The following is a 17,617-nucleotide window of genomic DNA, read 5'->3' as shown; positions in this document are numbered from 1 at the left end:
TGACACATTTTTAAGATGCTTTGATTTGGTGTTTCATGAGACGATGAATGATAGTGGTTCGGGCCTAGCTTTTGGGACCTTCCAAGCCTTTCTCAGATGCTTCCGGTATGAATGTTTCAAGCTGGCTGAAGCAAGGTAATGGTCAACTTGCAGGCCAATGAGATGATGGCAAGTATCGGCGCGGGTCGCGTTCTGCTACCTCGTCCGTACCCTCGGTTCGTTTTCTTCTCCTTTTCAAACCGGATTGAGCATGGATTGCAGATTGCATGCACGACATTCGCTGGGCCCAAGTGGCTGAAACCGAGACACATTATTATTGTCTTTCGACTCGACTCGAACACACGTACCGAGTACTAGTCGCTTGACCGCCATTTCGTCACTTTGGGTTGCCACTTGGTCCCAGTAAACTTCAAGCATGCTTTGAGAATCGCATTGGACTTGAACAGAGTTCCTGACTGCATCTCATTCAATCGTCCCGAGTTTGTCTGTCCTGCACGAATTAGACTTGCATTATATGCACAGAAGCAACGGGCGCTGATGCACTGATGCGCTGCAGGATTTAATGTAAAATGTTCACATGTGTCGATCTTGGACTCGAGGATGGTGGACCTGCTGGGGACTCTGGGGCGCGGCTTGTTACCCTCGGGGCTTACTTACTGTCCTCGTATAGGTGTGGCGCAACTGTATTGGGCCAAACAGGGGATGCCCCAGAAGGAGTTCGTTCTAGCCGTAGTCACCAAAACCCACCGAGAGTGTAACCAGCCCCAGTTGCACTTTGCCGACGCGTGGTTGGTCGAGCCACTCTGGATGGCCCCGAGGCTCAGGTGGCTCGCCCACTCGCCCACAAACCCCCCAAGCAAATCACGGGTCACACCTGTGGGCACATGGTCTTTGTTCCGCCCATTGCGGCTGCGCGTCAAACGCCTCCCAGAGTACTCGCGTTTGGAGATTCTCGCGCAGATGAAATTTCGCTACAGGAAATCATGTTCGCTGTTGGAAGGAGACGGTGGATTTTCTTTCTCCCACCTTGACTTCAGCTTGGGGTACGAAGGAGAATCACCATCTCACAGACGGCAGGGGAAGGCGATTTAATAATAACAATGGTTCGACGCCGTTGACGCGATGATCAGTCACGTTCACGTGTACATAGGTACAGAGAGGCTCGGGTGATTGTTGCGCTGAGATTGGGTGGATCTGGCTCCGGGCCCCTATTCTCGGCGTCAAGGTCATTCCATAACTGGGGACAGAGTCATTCTTAACAGAGACTACCCAAGGTCTCTCTGCCTCTGTCCTCAGTAGCATGTGTCGTTCGGATCGAATGGAAAAGGGAAACACCATCATCAGTCACATTTTTGAGGGTGCGCAGCCCGCCCGCCTCCACAGGCTCCAAGGTGTACAATGCTTCTTCTCAAACGCGGTTTGACTTTCTCATTGACATCAAAGAGGACCATGTGGTTCATTCATGCTTAATGTGGAGTGGATTCCCTTAATACCCTGAGGCCCCATCTCTACACAGGATAATTGCCCTGCGTACAGCACCCAGCGCGTCAAGGTATCCGGTACAGAGAAAGCGGACGTTGTAGTTGTAGAGGAATGAAACAGGCAGTAAAGAGCTTCTTTTCAAGTATGTAGAAATCCGGAGTCGATGTTCGGTTCAAGTAGTTAACAGCCCTAGCAAGCCTAACTGTGATTAACAAGAAATCGCTTGCTGGCTAGCGTGGCCAATTTTCCGGCCACCCTTTTGGGGGGTTTTGGGCGGACAAGCGAGTTGGCTGCGCTGCTGCTGCGCTGCTGGTGCTGGGATTGCTGCGTTGTCCGTCTTCTCACCGGTCAACCACAACAACTCGCAATCATCTGTCCTGCCGCACTTCTCCCGCCAAACAACAGCACCGTGCTTTTTTATTCGATCCCTAGAAGCAACAAAATAAAAACATACGAGTCTCCTTCGCTGTCTCACCGCCTATCCGTCCTGCTGGCCAGTCACCACCCATCCACCTCCTTTGAGCACCTAGGTCGATTCTACCCTAACCTCAAAATCGAACGACTTCGATAGACCTACACTGTACCCGCGATAATGACCGCAGTCCTGCCTGTGCCTCGCCTCACTTCGTTCCCTGTCTGTTGACATCCGGTTGACTGGCCTTCCTTCATCTTGTTGCAGACGTCGCAGGCTCGGCGTTCATCCTTGACCCTTCGCCCAGAGTTTGTTGTCCTTTGGGCATTCGAACACTAGCTCCCTGCTTCACTGGTGCCAACAGTGATCCAGCGATCTCACACCACATCGTGCCCTGAACGCCCTCCACACCGAAGCGTGCTCTTCATAATTTGGGCCTCTGGATGAGTTGGAACGGTCCCTCGGTGAGTAGGCTGGAGTCGTTAGCTCAGTGCAGCCACTAACCTTGTCATTCAATTTAGTGTACAACCCTTCACTTCACCACGTTCCTGCATCCTTCAGACAGCAGATCCTCGAACTTTACCTTTGGCGTATCCTGATTCTGGCTTTTTAAGGTGCGAGTGCGTGGTCGACCCCACGACTCTGGGTGGTTGAAGGATGTCTACGGACACGGCTGGAGGTCAATACCGGCAACACATGTCAAGCGCTGCTGCGTACTCGCAAGCTGAAAGCTATCACTATGAACATCAACATGGCGCAGATCCTGAGCGTTACTACTCGAATCAACCTGTAAGTCCTGGGCGCGCTGTGGAATCAATATAAGAGAGGGACTTCAGCGCAATACTGATATTCGTGCTTCCTAGTACTACCCGTCGCAAGACGACGATGACCTGAACTACACCTCTCACGAAGACCATACTCCTATCACCACCGCCTCATATGACAACCCAGCAACGACGTTGCCTTATCACATTCGCAATCAATCGACTGCCCATGACCAATACGATGGCGCGCCGATTCCTCCTCCCAGGACGTCCTCTCAACAGCAGGGTTCTCCACGTACCCCTGGGGCTCCCTCATCTGCCCCATTGGAGGCAAGAGTAGCTGCAACACGACAGGCGAGACAAAATGCACCAGATTCACACGCTGGTCGGGTTCAGAATCGTGTCGGAGATTACAATGAAGAAACGCGAGATAGGTCACGGGATGATACCGCAACGGCTGCTGCATCTGCTGCACGTAACCGACGAAAGGGTCCTGCCAGTCCCGAGGGTCCACACCGTGCCGCGAGCACAAGAGAACGAGGTGCACACACCGCCCCAACTCAAAGCCGATCTGAAGCCACCATGCATCCATCCAACACCGCTGCGACGCTGGCGCGTGAGTACAGCGATGTCATCAGCAGGGTGGTCGTATCTGATCCACAGGAAGATATTGAAAGAGCTCAAGAGAGAATAGCCGAAGCTCAACCCATGAACCCAGAGACTCGACACGTACCGGCTCTGGACGACGATCTTCTTCCTCCTCCAGGGCCAGCTCGTCGGCAAGACTACTCCAAATCATCTCGCCGCAAGGACGTCCAATTTGGGGACTATGTGCTTGGCCAAACGCTAGGTGAAGGTGAATTTGGTAAGGTAAAATTAGGTTGGAAAAAAGACGGTAGCACTCAAGTGGCCATCAAGCTCATTAGGAGAGAGACTGTGGCTTCCAACCCGACACGACTTCCCAAGATCTATCGTGAGATTTCCATCCTGCGGGATCTGGCGCATCCCAACATTGTTCGACTCCACGAAATGGTCGAGACAGAACGACACATTGGCATCATTTTGGAATATGCTTCTGGTGGCGAGCTCTTCGACTACATTTTAAATCACCGATATCTCAAGGATCCTGCTGCTAGGAGGCTGTTCGCTCAGCTTGTCTCTGGCGTCGGCTACCTTCATAAGAAAGGAATCGTCCACCGTGACCTGAAATTGGAAAATCTTCTTCTCGACCAGAATCGCAACATCATCATCACAGATTTTGGATTCGCCAACACATTCGACCCCAAAGACGAGCTGTCTGATGAAATTGTGTACAATCTTGGTAACAAGGAGTTTATCAGGAAGTTCAAGCTTGACCGACTTGACGCCCGCGGAATGAGGAGAGGTGACCTGATGCAAACCAGTTGTGGCAGCCCTTGCTATGCGGCCCCTGAATTGGTAGTTAGTGACTCTCTTTATACGGGGAGGAAGGTTGATGTCTGGAGTTGCGGTGTTATTCTGGTGAGTACTTGTGATCATGCATTCTCGTTTGTCTGCGCCCGCTAATGCCTTTTCAAGTATGCCATGCTGGCTGGATACTTGCCCTTCGACGACGATCCTGCAAACCCTGAAGGCGACAACATCAACCTCCTCTACAAGTACATCACCACGACTCCATTAACCTTCCCGGAATACGTCACTCCCCATGCACGAGATCTTCTTCGCCGTATCCTAGTTCCAGATCCTCGAAAGCGCGCCGACTTATTTGAGGTCGCTCGACACAGCTGGCTCAGTGAATACCAGCACGTGGTATCCGACATGACTAGCAGCACCACCAATGTCGCCGAGATCCCACACGGTAGTGTTCGAGCTGGTAAGTCGTTTATTGTTATTGACATGGCATAGTATTAACTTGTGGCAGAAGATGATGAACGGCCCGCCGTCAATAGAAGCGCATCGGTACGTGAAGTACCGGCGAAACATAGTCGAGCTTCTCCTGCCGCACTTGCACGTTCCCCAGAAGCGCTGCTACACGAAGGTGATGAGGATTCTACCGGTTCACGGCGGACCCGCCATACCTTACAACCAGAATATGTCCCTCCTCAGACTCATACGGCCCGTGGGCAATCCGCCACAACGACAGAACCGACAGTCAGTCGCACTCAGGAAGTGCCCCAAGGTATCGCTGCTATGCAGCCAATATCGTTATCGAAACCACTGCCTCAGGACCCTCCCGTCAATCTTTCACGAGGAGAAAGAGTGCCTTCGCAACAGAAGATGCCGCCTGTACGTCCAGTTCGAGAGATTCCTAGATCGGTATCAGACTCAACCAGTGCATTTGGCACAGCTCCGGCGCCGACCAGCCACTTCGTAACCAGACCTAGCACCCAGGGTTCAATCACATCTGCAAGTGGCCCGGTCAATACCAGATCCGACCTTCGTCTACCCTCTCGGGGATCGTATGGTCAGCCGGTGGCGCCAACAGTGGCTGCAACCAATGTTCAGGGTCGCGTCACGCAGCCTACGAAGACCAGTCGAGGTTACAACATTTCTGGTCCTCTGCCACAATCCGGTGCGCAGAACTCCATTGGACAACCGATGACGACGCCTATGCCGCCGCCTAGTTCGCATCAACCGCAGAAAACCGCTCATCACCGACGTTCAAGTACATTGAGTGGGCTAGGAGAGCGGCTCTTTGGCAGATCCAATTCCGTTGTGAAGAAAGACGTAGAGCGACAAAAGAACGGGCGAAAGTACCCGCCCACCAGCATGAAGGAATACCCCTCGGATGCGCAACCCCGGATGTCAACAGAATCCAAGCGATCCTTCTCGTTTGGGTTGGGCAAGAAGAGGAGCACGGATATGGAGAACCAAGCGCAAACGGAGAAGCCGGTACGACGATTTTCACTTATTCCTAGTTCGATGTCGTTCAAAGGTCTGATGGGGAGTGCAAAGGACGAATATTCATCCAAACCAGCCACCCCGCAAGCTGAAAGATTTGCTCCTCCGGCACCGGGGCGACCGACAACCAGCCAGGAACAGATCGTCCAACATATTGCGAACACTGATGGACAGTATGAAGGGTCACGGCCGGTCAAATACAACAACTTTTCACGACCGCCTCAGTCCCAGTATCAGACACCACGATCTGCCACCACGCAAGCCATGAATGACGTCTATGGCGGAACGGCTGTCTACGCTCCGCAGGGGCAGACCGTACACCAACGCCAACAGAGTGAGCCCATGGCACAAATGATGGCATATCCCGACGTTGTGCAACCAAGTGATCGACCGTCAATCCAACAAGGTCGCCAGGCTCGGGGAGTCTTGGTCAAAAACAATCGCAAGTTTACTGAAGCATATGATCAGGAGCAGGGACCGGCACACCACGGTGGAAGGTCCGGAGCCGTTAAGAAGGTCCAAGATTTCTTCCGCCGACGTCGAGCTCCCACGGACGGCGACTATCGATGAATGCGCTCGTTGCGCTTGGGCATGTATCTTTCTCCTGTTCTGCAGGAGAGGTCAAGAAGATTCTGGGTTGGTGGATTGGGTTCAGAGGGTGGATATCGACGTTTCTTGTAATCAATTAATCATTGGCGGACATTGTTTTCCACCCCGTGTCAATCTGGGTGCGAATTTGGCGGAGGCCTTTGCATTCAACAACCACCCTTTTGTCTTCCGTTCACTCCTCCTGAACGAGGGTGGGAATAGGAGATTGGGCCTGTGAATCCCATTGGACTTTGAAAGGTCATTCTATGTGTCAGAGTACAAAGTAAGTCAGATTCATGTCGTTAGCTGGCGGCGTTCTTTTTTTTTCGCTAGGAAAGGCCGAGGATGCAAAGAAACCCGGCTTGTTGAGACTTGTACTGGAGCTTTTTCGAGGGCTTGGACTTGACATTGGGGGCATTTGATTCTTCGCTGGCACGGGATGGTTGAAGAGACTTGAGGGATCGGAAAGATGGATACCCCCCCTACGTAGCATTGTATGATTGTGTTTTTCAACAGGAAGGATGCACAGGCACAAGACAAGCAGACAGACACAAACCACAAATCAGAAACTCAACAGGTACTCTAAAAGGGAGGTTACTTTCGGACTATTGCTCGGTGTTTTCTCTTTTATTTGAATATTGTGTGGGATGTGCTGCGGTCATCTTCTACATGCAGGAAAGTCACATCCTCTCACAAGCCCCATTCAGGCCAAGCTTTGTGGAGTTGAGAGCGGAGGAGCTTGTTCCTGGATCTTGTCGACTACCACCTTTGTCGCTTCTGAGAACCGTCACCATTACCTGTTTCTTCACTAGACGCTCTCGTCCTCCCCGCAATATGGCAATCCTCCATTCGACCATCAACGTCATCTGCCACCTGCCTGTCACTATCGTCTCTCGAGCCCAGGAAATGGTACCCGCCTGAGAAGAGATGGGCCGATTGTACACACTCCACCAAGAGGCAAAGAGCTGCCGGAAACTGGGTCTGATTGCCCCCCGCGGGGAAATTTCCAACTGGTGCTTCGTCCTTGAAAGGTTACATGGCGAGAATACAAGGCTTCTTCTGGCTGGATGATGAGAAGATGGTGGATGTGTGCGCCACTGACGAACACCTCCCTCTCTGTCTGGTAATCATCCTATGCACAGACACCGCAGTCCATCCACTGGTGCCCCTCACAACGAGTATCCCACTGGCCTCAACACAACCCACCTCGCTTCTCTTGATAAACTCCCTGTAATCCTCATCTTGTGGACATGCTTGAGCCCAACGTGAGTTTCATCATCACAGTTTCGTATCGTGCCTTTAGCAGTCACTAGCTGTAAAGAAGGACTGCAAGATGAGGTCGACATCGCTATTTTCTCTCCTGATTCCTGCCTCTTACCTCGTTGCAGCACAGTCTTCCACGGCGACCAGCGCTGCGGCCCAGTTCACTGTCCCAGCAAGTGCTGACTTCGGTGTCACCCTTCTTCCTAACATTGATGACCCTACTGCGGCCAATGCCCAAGTCAAATGTCCAGGCTATACGGCCTCACAAGTGAGCACGTCTTCGACCGGATTGACGGCCCATTTGACTCTTGCTGGCACGGCCTGCAATGTCTATGGGACTGACATCCATGACTTGGACTTGACGGTCGAGTACCAGACCTCGTCACGGCTGCACGTCAACATTCGGCCTTCCCATATAACCTCCCAGAACCAGAGCTGGTACCTTCTCTCGACCGACTATGTTCCAGCTGGGAACCAGAGCGGTGGCTCAGTGACCACAAGCGACTTGACATTTTCTTGGGCCAACTCACCCAGCACGGGGTTTGGATTCAACGTAACCCGCAATAGCACTGGGGACGTCTTGTTCTCGACGACTGGCGCAAAACTGGTCTTTGAGAACCAATTCATCGAGCTCGTTACGCACCAGCACGAGAATTACAATCTCTACGGTCTGGGAGAGGTCATTCATGGGTTGAGACTGGGAAACAACCTCACACGCACCATTTACGCCGCCGATGTTGGCGATCCAATCGACCAAAACCTATACGGGAGCCATCCATTCTACCTCCAAACCAAGTATTTCGAGGTCGGCAGCGACAACAGTACAACTCTCCTGACTGAGCAGCTCGACACGACCGAGGCTACCGGAAATTACACCTCCTTCACCCACGGGGTCTATTTCCGCAATGCTCACGGCATGGAAGTCCTCCTAGAAGCCAACAATGTGACATGGAGAACATTGGGCGGCAGCATCGATCTGTATTTCTTCTCCGGACCAACACAGCCGGACGTGACGAGTCAGTATCTGAATGTGATAGGCATGCCAATGCTGCAAAACTACTGGGGGTTTGGTTACCATCAGTGCAGATGGGGATATCAAAACTGGACTGTCACAGAAGCCGTTGTCGACAGCTATGAACGCTTCGGTATTCCACTTGAAACAATTTGGAACGACATTGACTATATGTTTCAATACCGAGATTTCGACAACGACCCCGTCCGCTTCAACTACTCGGATGGTAAAGCCTTCCTCCAACGTCTCCACAAAAGAGGCCAACATTATGTTCCTATCATCGATTCTGCCATCTATGTTCCTGATCCAACAAACGCAAGCGATGCATACCAGCCGTTTGATGACGGCAATGCTACCAATTCATTCCTCCTCAATCCAGACGGGTCACTCTACATTGGCGAGGTTTGGCCTGGTTACACCGTCTTCCCGGACTGGCTCCAGCCATCTGCCCGAGCATGGTGGAAGAACCAGATTGTCACTTGGCATCAAAAGCTTCCTGTCGACGGTGCTTGGATCGACATGAGTGAAGTATCCTCATTTTGTGTGGGAAGCTGTGGTACTGGAAATCTCACGCTCAACCCGGTCCACCCACCCTTCGGCCTCCCTGGCGAGCCCGGCAATGTTATCTACGACTATCCGGAAGGCTTTAATTTGACCAATTCCACCGAGGCTGCTTCGGCCTCTTCAGCTTCTCAAGCCCAGGCGACGCCAACTTCGACCGCCTCAGCGTCAAGCTCAAGCTCGTCTTCGTCGACAACAAGCTACCTGCGCTCAACACCAACGGCAGGACAACGCAACATCAACTATCCACCTTATGTGATCAACCATGTCCAAGGAAACCACGATCTAGCTGTGCATGCGGTATCTCCAAATGCCACACACCACAATGGTATTCAAGAATACGACGTCCACAACCTCTTCGGCCATCAAATCCTCCAAGCTACATACGCTGGACTCTTGGCTGCGATCCCCAACAAGCGACCTTTTGTCATAGGGCGGTCCACATTTCCCGGTTCAGGCACTGTGGCAGGCCACTGGGGCGGCGACAACGCTTCCAAATTCTTCTACATGTACTTCTCTATCCCACAAGCTCTGTCGTTCAGTCTCTTCGGCATCCCAATGTTCGGCGTCGACACCTGTGGATTCAATGGCAACTCGGACGAAGAGCTGTGCAATCGGTGGATGCAACTATCAGCCTTCTTCCCCTTCTACCGCAATCACAACACGCTCTCTGCGAACCCCCAGGAGGCGTATGTCTGGAGTAGTGTTATCGATGCCACCAAGACAGCCATGAATGTGCGCTTCCAACTACTGCCGTATCTGTACACACTGTTCTACTATGCGCATACACGAGGCGATACAGTCATGCGTGCCCTGGCATGGGAGTTCCCCAACGATCCCAGCCTCGCGAACGCCGACAGACAGTTCTTCCTCGGCCCATCAATCCTCGTCAGCCCAGTCCTCACGCAGGGTGCGACCAGTGTGGATGGCGTGTTCCCTGGCCTCGTGGAAGGCACTGATACTTACTACGACTGGTACAACAAGTCGCCTGTCGCGATCCCTAGCACGAAGAACACCACCATCGACGCACCCTTGGGCCACATCCCCGTGTTCATTCGCGGTGGCAGCATCCTGGCGACGCAGCAGATGGCCTTGACGACGCGTGATGCGCGCAACACCTCTTGGAGCATCATAGTCGCCCCCAGCGTGGAAGGCACTGCCAACGGATCGCTGTACCTGGACGACGGCGAAAGCCTGACCCCGAACGCCACCAAGATTGTGACCCTGACGAGCTCCCGCTCCCCGCAGAACGGGACATTCAGCCTCAACGTCAAGGTCTCGGGATCCTACACCGGCCTCGACCTCCCGCTCACCAACGTGACCTTCTTGGGCGTGCAGCGCCCCCCCGCCAACACCACGGTCACCATCAATGGCCGCGCCGTCGCCAACGCCACGTACAACGCCGCGAGTAAGGTCTTGAGCGTCACCGGCTTGGGTAACGTGCTGGGAGGGAAAGTCTGGGATGGGAACTGGACGCTGAGCGCGTGATTTATCCGGCTGAAGGAGGGATGGAAGATTGTTTCGCAAGGTGAAGGAAATAGGAAAAAGGGCAAATACGCTGGATGGAGAACAGGGAAAACAGTGCCGGGTTTTCAGAACCTTTCAACACGGGACGAAAAAGACAGTAACGGAGCGGAAAGCGTGGGTGGGATGGGATGAGGTCGAGTCACTTGAACAGAGCTTCCCTTGCTCGATCGAGGTTAGGACCAAAAAAGTAATGACTACCTAGTTAGTACCACCGTAATAGAAGAATGTTCAGCCAGGGTCGTTGATGTGTGGTGACATGTCAACCTCGACTAGACAAACAATCTATCTGCTTGTTAGTACTCGGTATGTACACTTCGTATCCAGCCCTAACACCATGTTTAGGACAGCGCCCTGCCTTCTTTACTCTGCCTCGCCTCTGCCTCTGCATGGGCCAGGTGCTTAGCCTGCTAGGTTTGAACAGGCGGTGGTCTCAAGCTTCGCGGATCAAGCCTGTCTGTCTCTGGATATTATGCCTCTTGCTTCTGTTGGAACCCACCATAATCTTTCCTGAGGAACAGCAAGGCCTTGTGGGGAGCCAAATCTGAAAGTCAGACACCAATTCTACACGCCTCTTGCATATCGTTACAGATCTGCTCAATGTCGTTCAATTCTTGGACGACATCCTGGTAAAACGCTGCTTGAAGCTTGGTCGTGCTAAGAGTCGCTCCATGGCAGACGTCCCTTTGAATCGTCAGTACCTTTGCCACATAACCCTGCGTCACCGAGTTTGATCCAGCGTGTATCTTACCAATGAATACATCTGCCAATGACCATTGCGAACTGTGACCCTGCCTGCCGACCGACGCGTCTTTGCACCCTGTCGGCTGTCCGATAGTCCGTGGCAGCCTCGCTGTTTGGGACCAAGTCCGTCATGCGTCTCAACTTGTGTAGAGGCTGTTGGAGAGCTAGCTCCAGAAGCATGACCCCAAGCTTGAAGATTGTTCCGAGTGCTCGCGACAGACCACACCCAAGGCTTGATAGAGATCAAGAGCAAAGTTCTTGATATTGTTGCAGCGGGAAACCGCCACGTGCACGCCATCGGGAAGCATGGCCGTAGAAGTGGCACTTTTCGTTAGTTGTGTCTTTGACAGAAGTTCTTCAAAGTCTTCAATGTCGTTATCGAGTTCCTGTAGTAATGCTTCAATCTTTGACCTAGACAAGACGTGGTTCGCTCGCTCCTTGTATGTGCGGCGGTGACTTGCTGCGAACTTGTGGGTGGCTTGAATCATCAGCGATACATCCGTGCACTGAGGCTGGATCTACCCCAGCGTTGGACGTTCATTCCACATTGGGTGGATATGCAACGACCTAAGTGATATGTACTCCCAAGGGACGCTTGACTTGGTCCAACATTAGGAGAATGCACTTACTGACTGTGTGTCAATCTCAGCAAGGCCACAGCCTATCGCACACTCCTCAAGCTGCCCAAGGTCCTCGTTTAGCAGTTCCAAACATTCTTGCTCCTCGCTCGCCACATGGCCCACTCTTTCAACGAGGTAGTCCTTGAAATCCGGCTCGTGCCACAAAGCTGACTTCATGTCAGTGAGCCGTGTGAAATTTGAGGCATTTTTCAGCGTACCTCTGGCTCGGATAGCATCCTCGCCGCCTTCTCATGGCCGGCATAAGGTAAGAGGAGGAAGGGAGGGGAACCCGTCACGAACTCTTGAGTATTGAGCACCTGTGCAACAGGGCAACAGGGTAACGAGGCAATGGGGCACCGGGGCAAGATTGTAGGGTTTGAGATTTGGCGACTGGCGACTGGTGACTGGTGACTGGTAAATTGATGCCCACGAGAAATGATGGCGGAGGGGGAGAGAGGCTCATCAACCTGGAAGCCTAAGACCAGGGGTCTGATGCGAGGCTGAGAGAGGCTGTGGTCAAGAGCAAAAGCAAAAGCCCAAAGAGCGTAAGGTTCGTCCCGAACCGCTTAGAACCACCCACCATCTCACCCACAAATGTGATTCTTGATGGCCGGCCAGGTGGCACGGCTGGAGGACGCCTTCCCTCCTTCCTTACTGCGGACCGCACAGGTACAGTACAGCAAGTATGTTTACAACCATTAGGCGAGGGGAAGTAGTTTTTCTTCTTTTTTTTTTTTTTTTTCACATTTCACATTTGACAGTACAGCACAGAGCTAACAGCTGATGATCATTGCTTGTTGCTCATTGCTCGAAACACCAGCGAGACATTCGTTAGGTAGCTCAGTCCCCTGGCAAAAGATTCTTTTTCTTCTTGCCTTACAGGACTCGTGCTGGGTGAATACAGGCGCAACCAATTTCCTTCGCCACCACGATCAAGCCTAGCGGATAGTACAGCTCAGGCAGGCAGGCATGCAGGCAGGCGTGTTCTCATTGCTCTCCGCCATTTCTCCATTCGAATCTTCTTCCATTTCATGCATACTTGTCTCCTTGCACAGCCCCGGTTCCCACATAGCCAATTTGCACTCTGCGCAAGACACCCTACATACAGGGAGATTTGGTCCACAGTGATTAGTCCTTACTGAGTCGGGCATCTGTCAAGAGGTTTCTGCGCTGGCAAGGGGTTATTGGATTTCTTTCCGACATGTGACTCCTGTACACTTTCGTCGTCGTCGTCATCGTCATCATCGCTGTCACTGCTGCTGTCGTCAGAAGAGGAGGAAGAAGAGGTGTCGTCAATCACCTCGACCTCCCTCTCCGGAGCATGTTTCACCAACAACGGCGCCGCCCTGGATTTGGTCTTCCCCTCCAGCTCGGCGAGCCTCTGATTCTGGTCCTTCAGTATTCTCAACAACTCGTCCTGGATGGTCTTCTGGGCCCTTTCGGTTTGCAACACCTGCTGTCTCGCGAGGTCGATGATTGTTTCTCTAGAGGTAACGAGCAGCACAGCCATCTCGGTCGGCTTAATGCCCTCTTCCCGTTCAAGTCTGCGGGACACGCGGTCAAGGCGGACGGCTGGAAGACTTTCCCGAAGTCCCTTGACCGCATTAGCTTCGACTTCGACGCGGCGTTTGAAGGCCTCGGCTTCTTCATCGTTACGTTTGCGCTTCCGTGACTCGACTGTAGTAGCTGCGAGAGTTAGTTGCTATGGTTTCCCATTACGGTAGGATTTCAAGGGGATCTGTCCTCGTACCTGGTCGTACCTCTGTTGGATTGGTCGGCTGTTTCTTCTTTTTCTCGTCCTTGCGTTTCTTCTTGTCTTCTCGCTGCCTGGCCTCTTTCTCCTGATGCTGAGCTTTTCCCGTGCCTGCTGACCTCTTTTCATTTCCCCTGTCTTGCAGCTGCTCCCTGCCATTGCCCTCAATAGACTTCCTCTTCTTCTTTGGCTTAGTTTTGTCTCTGGTCCCTGTGTGGCCGGGAGTTGGAGTACTGTCACGCTCGGTGGCATCACTCCTGCTCGAAGCTTCGCCGTCATCGGCACCTACTGCTCCATAGAACGAAGGTTGAGTGTTGGCACGATTCTTGGACAAGGCCAGCTGTTGAAAGATGTAGGTGGGGTTTGATTTGGGATCTTGCGGAACCTCGATCGTGGTCTGTAGACGTGGTGCCGATCCTGTATCCACAACTTTTCTCCCGCCAAAGGCTGGTGACAGTGGTGTCAGTTTGGAACCGGAGCCGGGAACGGCGCCCGCCGCGACAGACCGTGCTCGTCTCGCCTGGTGAGCCCACGGGTCCGTTTTGGTGAGGTCCACAATGTCTTGCGTGAGGCGGGTGGATTTCTGCGGAGTGACACTCGAATGACGCTTGCCATTTGCGTGTTTCCGTGACTTGTCTTTGGCCATTTTGAGCGGGAAATGAGTGAGACGCAAAAAGAATCCTCGAGACTCGCCCAGACTCAGTCCAAAGTGAAAAGTGGATCGAGATTGGGAGGCGATGTCAAGACACTGTGGATGCAGTCCTGGTTTCGGTCATCAGCCACGCCAAGGCCAGCGAGAGAGAGAGAGGGGGAAAAAAAAGGGAATGAAGTCGATATGTGCTTGTGGTTAGAGTCAAGACGGTAGGGGAAGGAGGGATTGTTGATTGCGCCGTGAGGACATGAAGGCAAGGATCTGATAAGAAAGTTCGGTCCACAGTCCTTGTGAATCACCACAAGAGAGTGACTTGGCTGTTGTTAGCAAGTGATGAGTTCCTACCAGACCCGCAGAACGAAGACCAGGTGTAGATTGAAATCGAACAAGCACGGCAGGTTTCTGGCTATTAATCGGTCGAGGTACCTACAGCGGGCAAACACAGTTCTCATAAAGGTAGCAAATCTCATTTCTCTAGAATCAGGCTTATCCGAGTCTGAATCATTGCAGAATCGTAAAGGTTGTATGTACTCACAAAGGCTGGTAGAATGAACTCTTTGTCTCCCCTGCAAATGTGTTTTTTATCCGGTTTCTCATATCCTTGGTATCACAAAGCACTTTTCTCATGCCACAGCAAGCATGGCTCTCACCTCCCCATTAGTGTCAGCTGTACCGAGCTTCTCGATTCTCCCCCAATTGGCCCAGATATCGGCCTTCATCTCCTTGAGCCGCTTGTGCATCTTCCAAAGGTCAGTCATGTCTTTATCATCACGCTCCTTTTCGTCCACCTGTGATATCTTGTCGTAAAGGTCCTTGTAGCGTTTGTAATACTTCTGGAACCTTCTCGCCTCCTCAATGACATCCGCCCGGTTGGGTCCTGGTTTATCGGGGCTTGATGATCGTTCAGAATCGGTGCGGATCGGAGCACCAGGGCGTTTGAGGACAGGGTGCTCAGCTGCACCATTCAGCAGGGGAGTCGAATGACTTGAAGTGGACGTTTGTTGCTGATGCTGCCGTTTTGCAGGACGATCGTCGTCGGAAGGGGCGGCTTTGCGCTTCACGGTGTTCGGACCCGGGCTCCTGCCGCGAGACACGTTCCTACTTTTGTCTGAAATGATAGGAGAGTATTTATTAGCCTGCTTCGCTTGGGGCATGTCGGTGCTGGACGGCGGAGATGACGGGGCCGAAGATTGATTTGATGCCTTGCTGGAGCTGGAGTGGTCCACGTCCGTCGAGGTGGTGGGAGGTGAAGAGCCAAGGGGCGATGGCTTCTGCGGTGAACTGTCGTGCCGTGGCCGTGGAGAAATGCGAGAAGCCGTACTTTCCAGCTTCTGATGATTCTGGGGTTTCAACGACTTGGAGGGGGCTGTGGCGGCGGAACGAGGCTTATCACTCGCACTGTTATTACCACTCGAAGACGACGAGCTTGAGAGCGTGGACTTGTGGGCAGCCTTTTTCGGAGATGCAGTTGTGAGCGGCGACTTGACCGATTTGAGAGGAGCTGGTTCTGGCTTTCTCTTCACGGCGGGCGTTGATTTCGTTTTCCCTGCGTCGTGCTTCTTGGGCTTGGCGACGACTTCTGCTGCTTCGGCTTCTTCATCAGAGTCCTCAATGCGTTCAGAGGACTTGAATTTGGCATCTGCTTTGGCAGACTTTAGGTGCGAGGGCTCCTTGTCCTTGTCCTTGCCTCTGCCAGTACCACTTGTATCACCCTTGACGGTAGCCTTGGTAGGAACTTTTTCTTTGCGCGCCTTTTCGACACCGACTGGCTCCTTATCCTTCTTCGCTCGGGGCTTACCATGATCTCGGTCCGACACCTCATTTTTAACCTCGTTGCCGTCCTCATTCGGACGGTCAGGCCTGGGCGTGGTGTGACTGGATACTGGCTTGTCAAAGTTCAGCTTTGACAAGACCTTACCCTTTCCCCTTTCCTCTGAGGGAAGTAAGAGTTGCCAGAGAGGGTCTTTCTTCTCCACCCTCATCCTGTCATAAGCTTGGATGGCATGATCAATAGCTGCTTGTCTCTCCTCCTGCGAGCGGTACTGGAATTTCCACACATCCAGTTCCCGGTAACTCTTTTCCTTCAACTCCCGTTTCCCATCCTCTGCTTTGGACTCCCGTGACACCTTATCGAGCAGTTTGTCTATGTCGTCCTTGGTTGCGCGCAATTGGTCACAGATCGCTTTTGGTGTCATGGGCCGGACAGCCAGAAGGTGCACGAGCGGCACGCGAATAGCATCGAGTCGTATTCGATCCTTTGTCGACATGCCAGAGGACAAAGGGGCCGAGGTAGGCCCAAGCCGGGGAGAATACGAGGCACTCAGAAAAGGACTCCCCGGTGTAGATCTGTTCAAAGATCCCAACAGATGATCTTTCCTCAGAGCAGAACCCTGTCCTAATAAGGGTGACGGTTTCACATCTTTCCTTGCTGCTTGTTTTAGGTCTTCTTTTAAGCTCGTCTCATTCCACGCTCGTTCCTCCTGTATAGATTTAAGGGTGCTTTCCAGGGTAGCCAAGGCTTCGTCGGCCTTTGCGGTATCTTTTTCAGCTTTCCTGACCTCAAGCCTATGGCTTGACTTGCCAGTGAAATATAGAGGGGTTGTGTCGTCGTCGGACTTGGAATAGATCTCGGTGGGGAATGTCTCGACGCTGCTTTCCAGGGTTATGGTTTTCTTGCCAAACTGCACCACTGGTCTTTTTCCACATCGGAACCGAACTTGCTCGTTACTTTTAAGGCATCGAAGAATGTCCTTGGTCACGGACTCAACCAAGTCCAACCGGATCACCTGGGTGGGCTCTGTCGTGTGTTTACTCTGGGTATTGGACTTGGGGTCCCGTCGTAGGACGAGCCCCTCGGAGGGGATATTGAACGTGCCCATGTTGCAGGAAAAGAGGTCTCGACTTGGTCAAGGCAGAAAGATTATGGTAGGTTTTGTAGGGCTCATTCCTGGTGTTTCGAGAAATTGCGAGGACGGAGTCAGGGCAAGACTGGCGTGGAGAAGAGTCGGCTCGCTGCGCAGCAGTGACAGCAGCTGGCAGACGGCGTCATGACACAATATTTAGAACAAAAGAAGTGAAGACCAATTTGGCTGAACAATAGGAGCCGGTGAAAGAACAAAGCCACGATCCGTTTACAGCAGAGGCGAGGTCAAAGGTCGAGGTTGAGGATGAGAAGCAGGACAAAGGCATGCTGACGACTATTGGAGGGATCGGGGGTGTGGAGAGGGGACGAGGATGAAGCGACCTTGGAAGCACGCGGTCGGACAGTAGTAGTGGGACACGCCGTGTATCTCGTATGGCGATGCGATTTGCTTTGAGAGGTGTGTGTGTGGGCGAAAAGGTTCAGAGCGCGGGAGCGGTTG

General features: G+C 52.6%; 4 protein-coding genes across 4 annotated transcripts; 2 read left to right on the top strand and 2 right to left on the bottom strand.

Moving 5' to 3' along the window:
- Positions 1 to 2,590: 2,590 nt before the first annotated feature.
- Positions 2,591 to 6,108, top strand: Z517_04480 (uncharacterized protein; the record flags this gene model as incomplete). Its single annotated transcript, XM_013429809.1, has 4 exons — positions 2,591 to 2,683; positions 2,758 to 4,158; positions 4,216 to 4,510; positions 4,559 to 6,108. 4 exons carry the CDS (start codon positions 2,591 to 2,593, stop codon positions 6,106 to 6,108), a joined length of 3,339 nt encoding a protein of 1,112 aa, XP_013285263.1.
- A 1,351-nt stretch (positions 6,109 to 7,459) lies between these two features.
- Positions 7,460 to 10,450, top strand: Z517_04479 (uncharacterized protein; the record flags this gene model as incomplete). The annotated part of the gene is made up of 1 exon (XM_013429808.1): positions 7,460 to 10,450. One exon carries the CDS (start codon positions 7,460 to 7,462, stop codon positions 10,448 to 10,450), a length of 2,991 nt encoding a protein of 996 aa, XP_013285262.1.
- A 2,535-nt stretch (positions 10,451 to 12,985) lies between these two features.
- Positions 12,986 to 14,249, bottom strand: Z517_04478 (uncharacterized protein; the record flags this gene model as incomplete). The annotated part of the gene is made up of 2 exons (XM_013429807.1): positions 12,986 to 13,536; positions 13,601 to 14,249. 2 exons carry the CDS (start codon positions 14,247 to 14,249, stop codon positions 12,986 to 12,988), a joined length of 1,200 nt encoding a protein of 399 aa, XP_013285261.1.
- A 629-nt stretch (positions 14,250 to 14,878) lies between these two features.
- Z517_04477 (uncharacterized protein) lies at positions 14,879 to 17,134 on the bottom strand (the record flags this gene model as incomplete). Its single annotated transcript, XM_013429806.1, has 1 exon — positions 14,879 to 17,134. The coding sequence occupies one exon, from the start codon at positions 17,132 to 17,134 to the stop codon at positions 14,879 to 14,881; it is 2,256 nt and encodes a 751-aa protein (XP_013285260.1).
- Positions 17,135 to 17,617: the final 483 nt, after the last annotated feature.

Source organism: Fonsecaea pedrosoi, assembly GCF_000835455.1.
Source record: "Fonsecaea pedrosoi CBS 271.37 unplaced genomic scaffold supercont1.3, whole genome shotgun sequence".
Classification (NCBI taxonomy): Eukaryota; Fungi; Ascomycota; class Eurotiomycetes; order Chaetothyriales; family Herpotrichiellaceae; genus Fonsecaea; species Fonsecaea pedrosoi.
The sequence above is the reverse complement of the archived record's forward strand: the minus strand, read 5'-3'. Positions and strand labels throughout refer to the sequence as shown.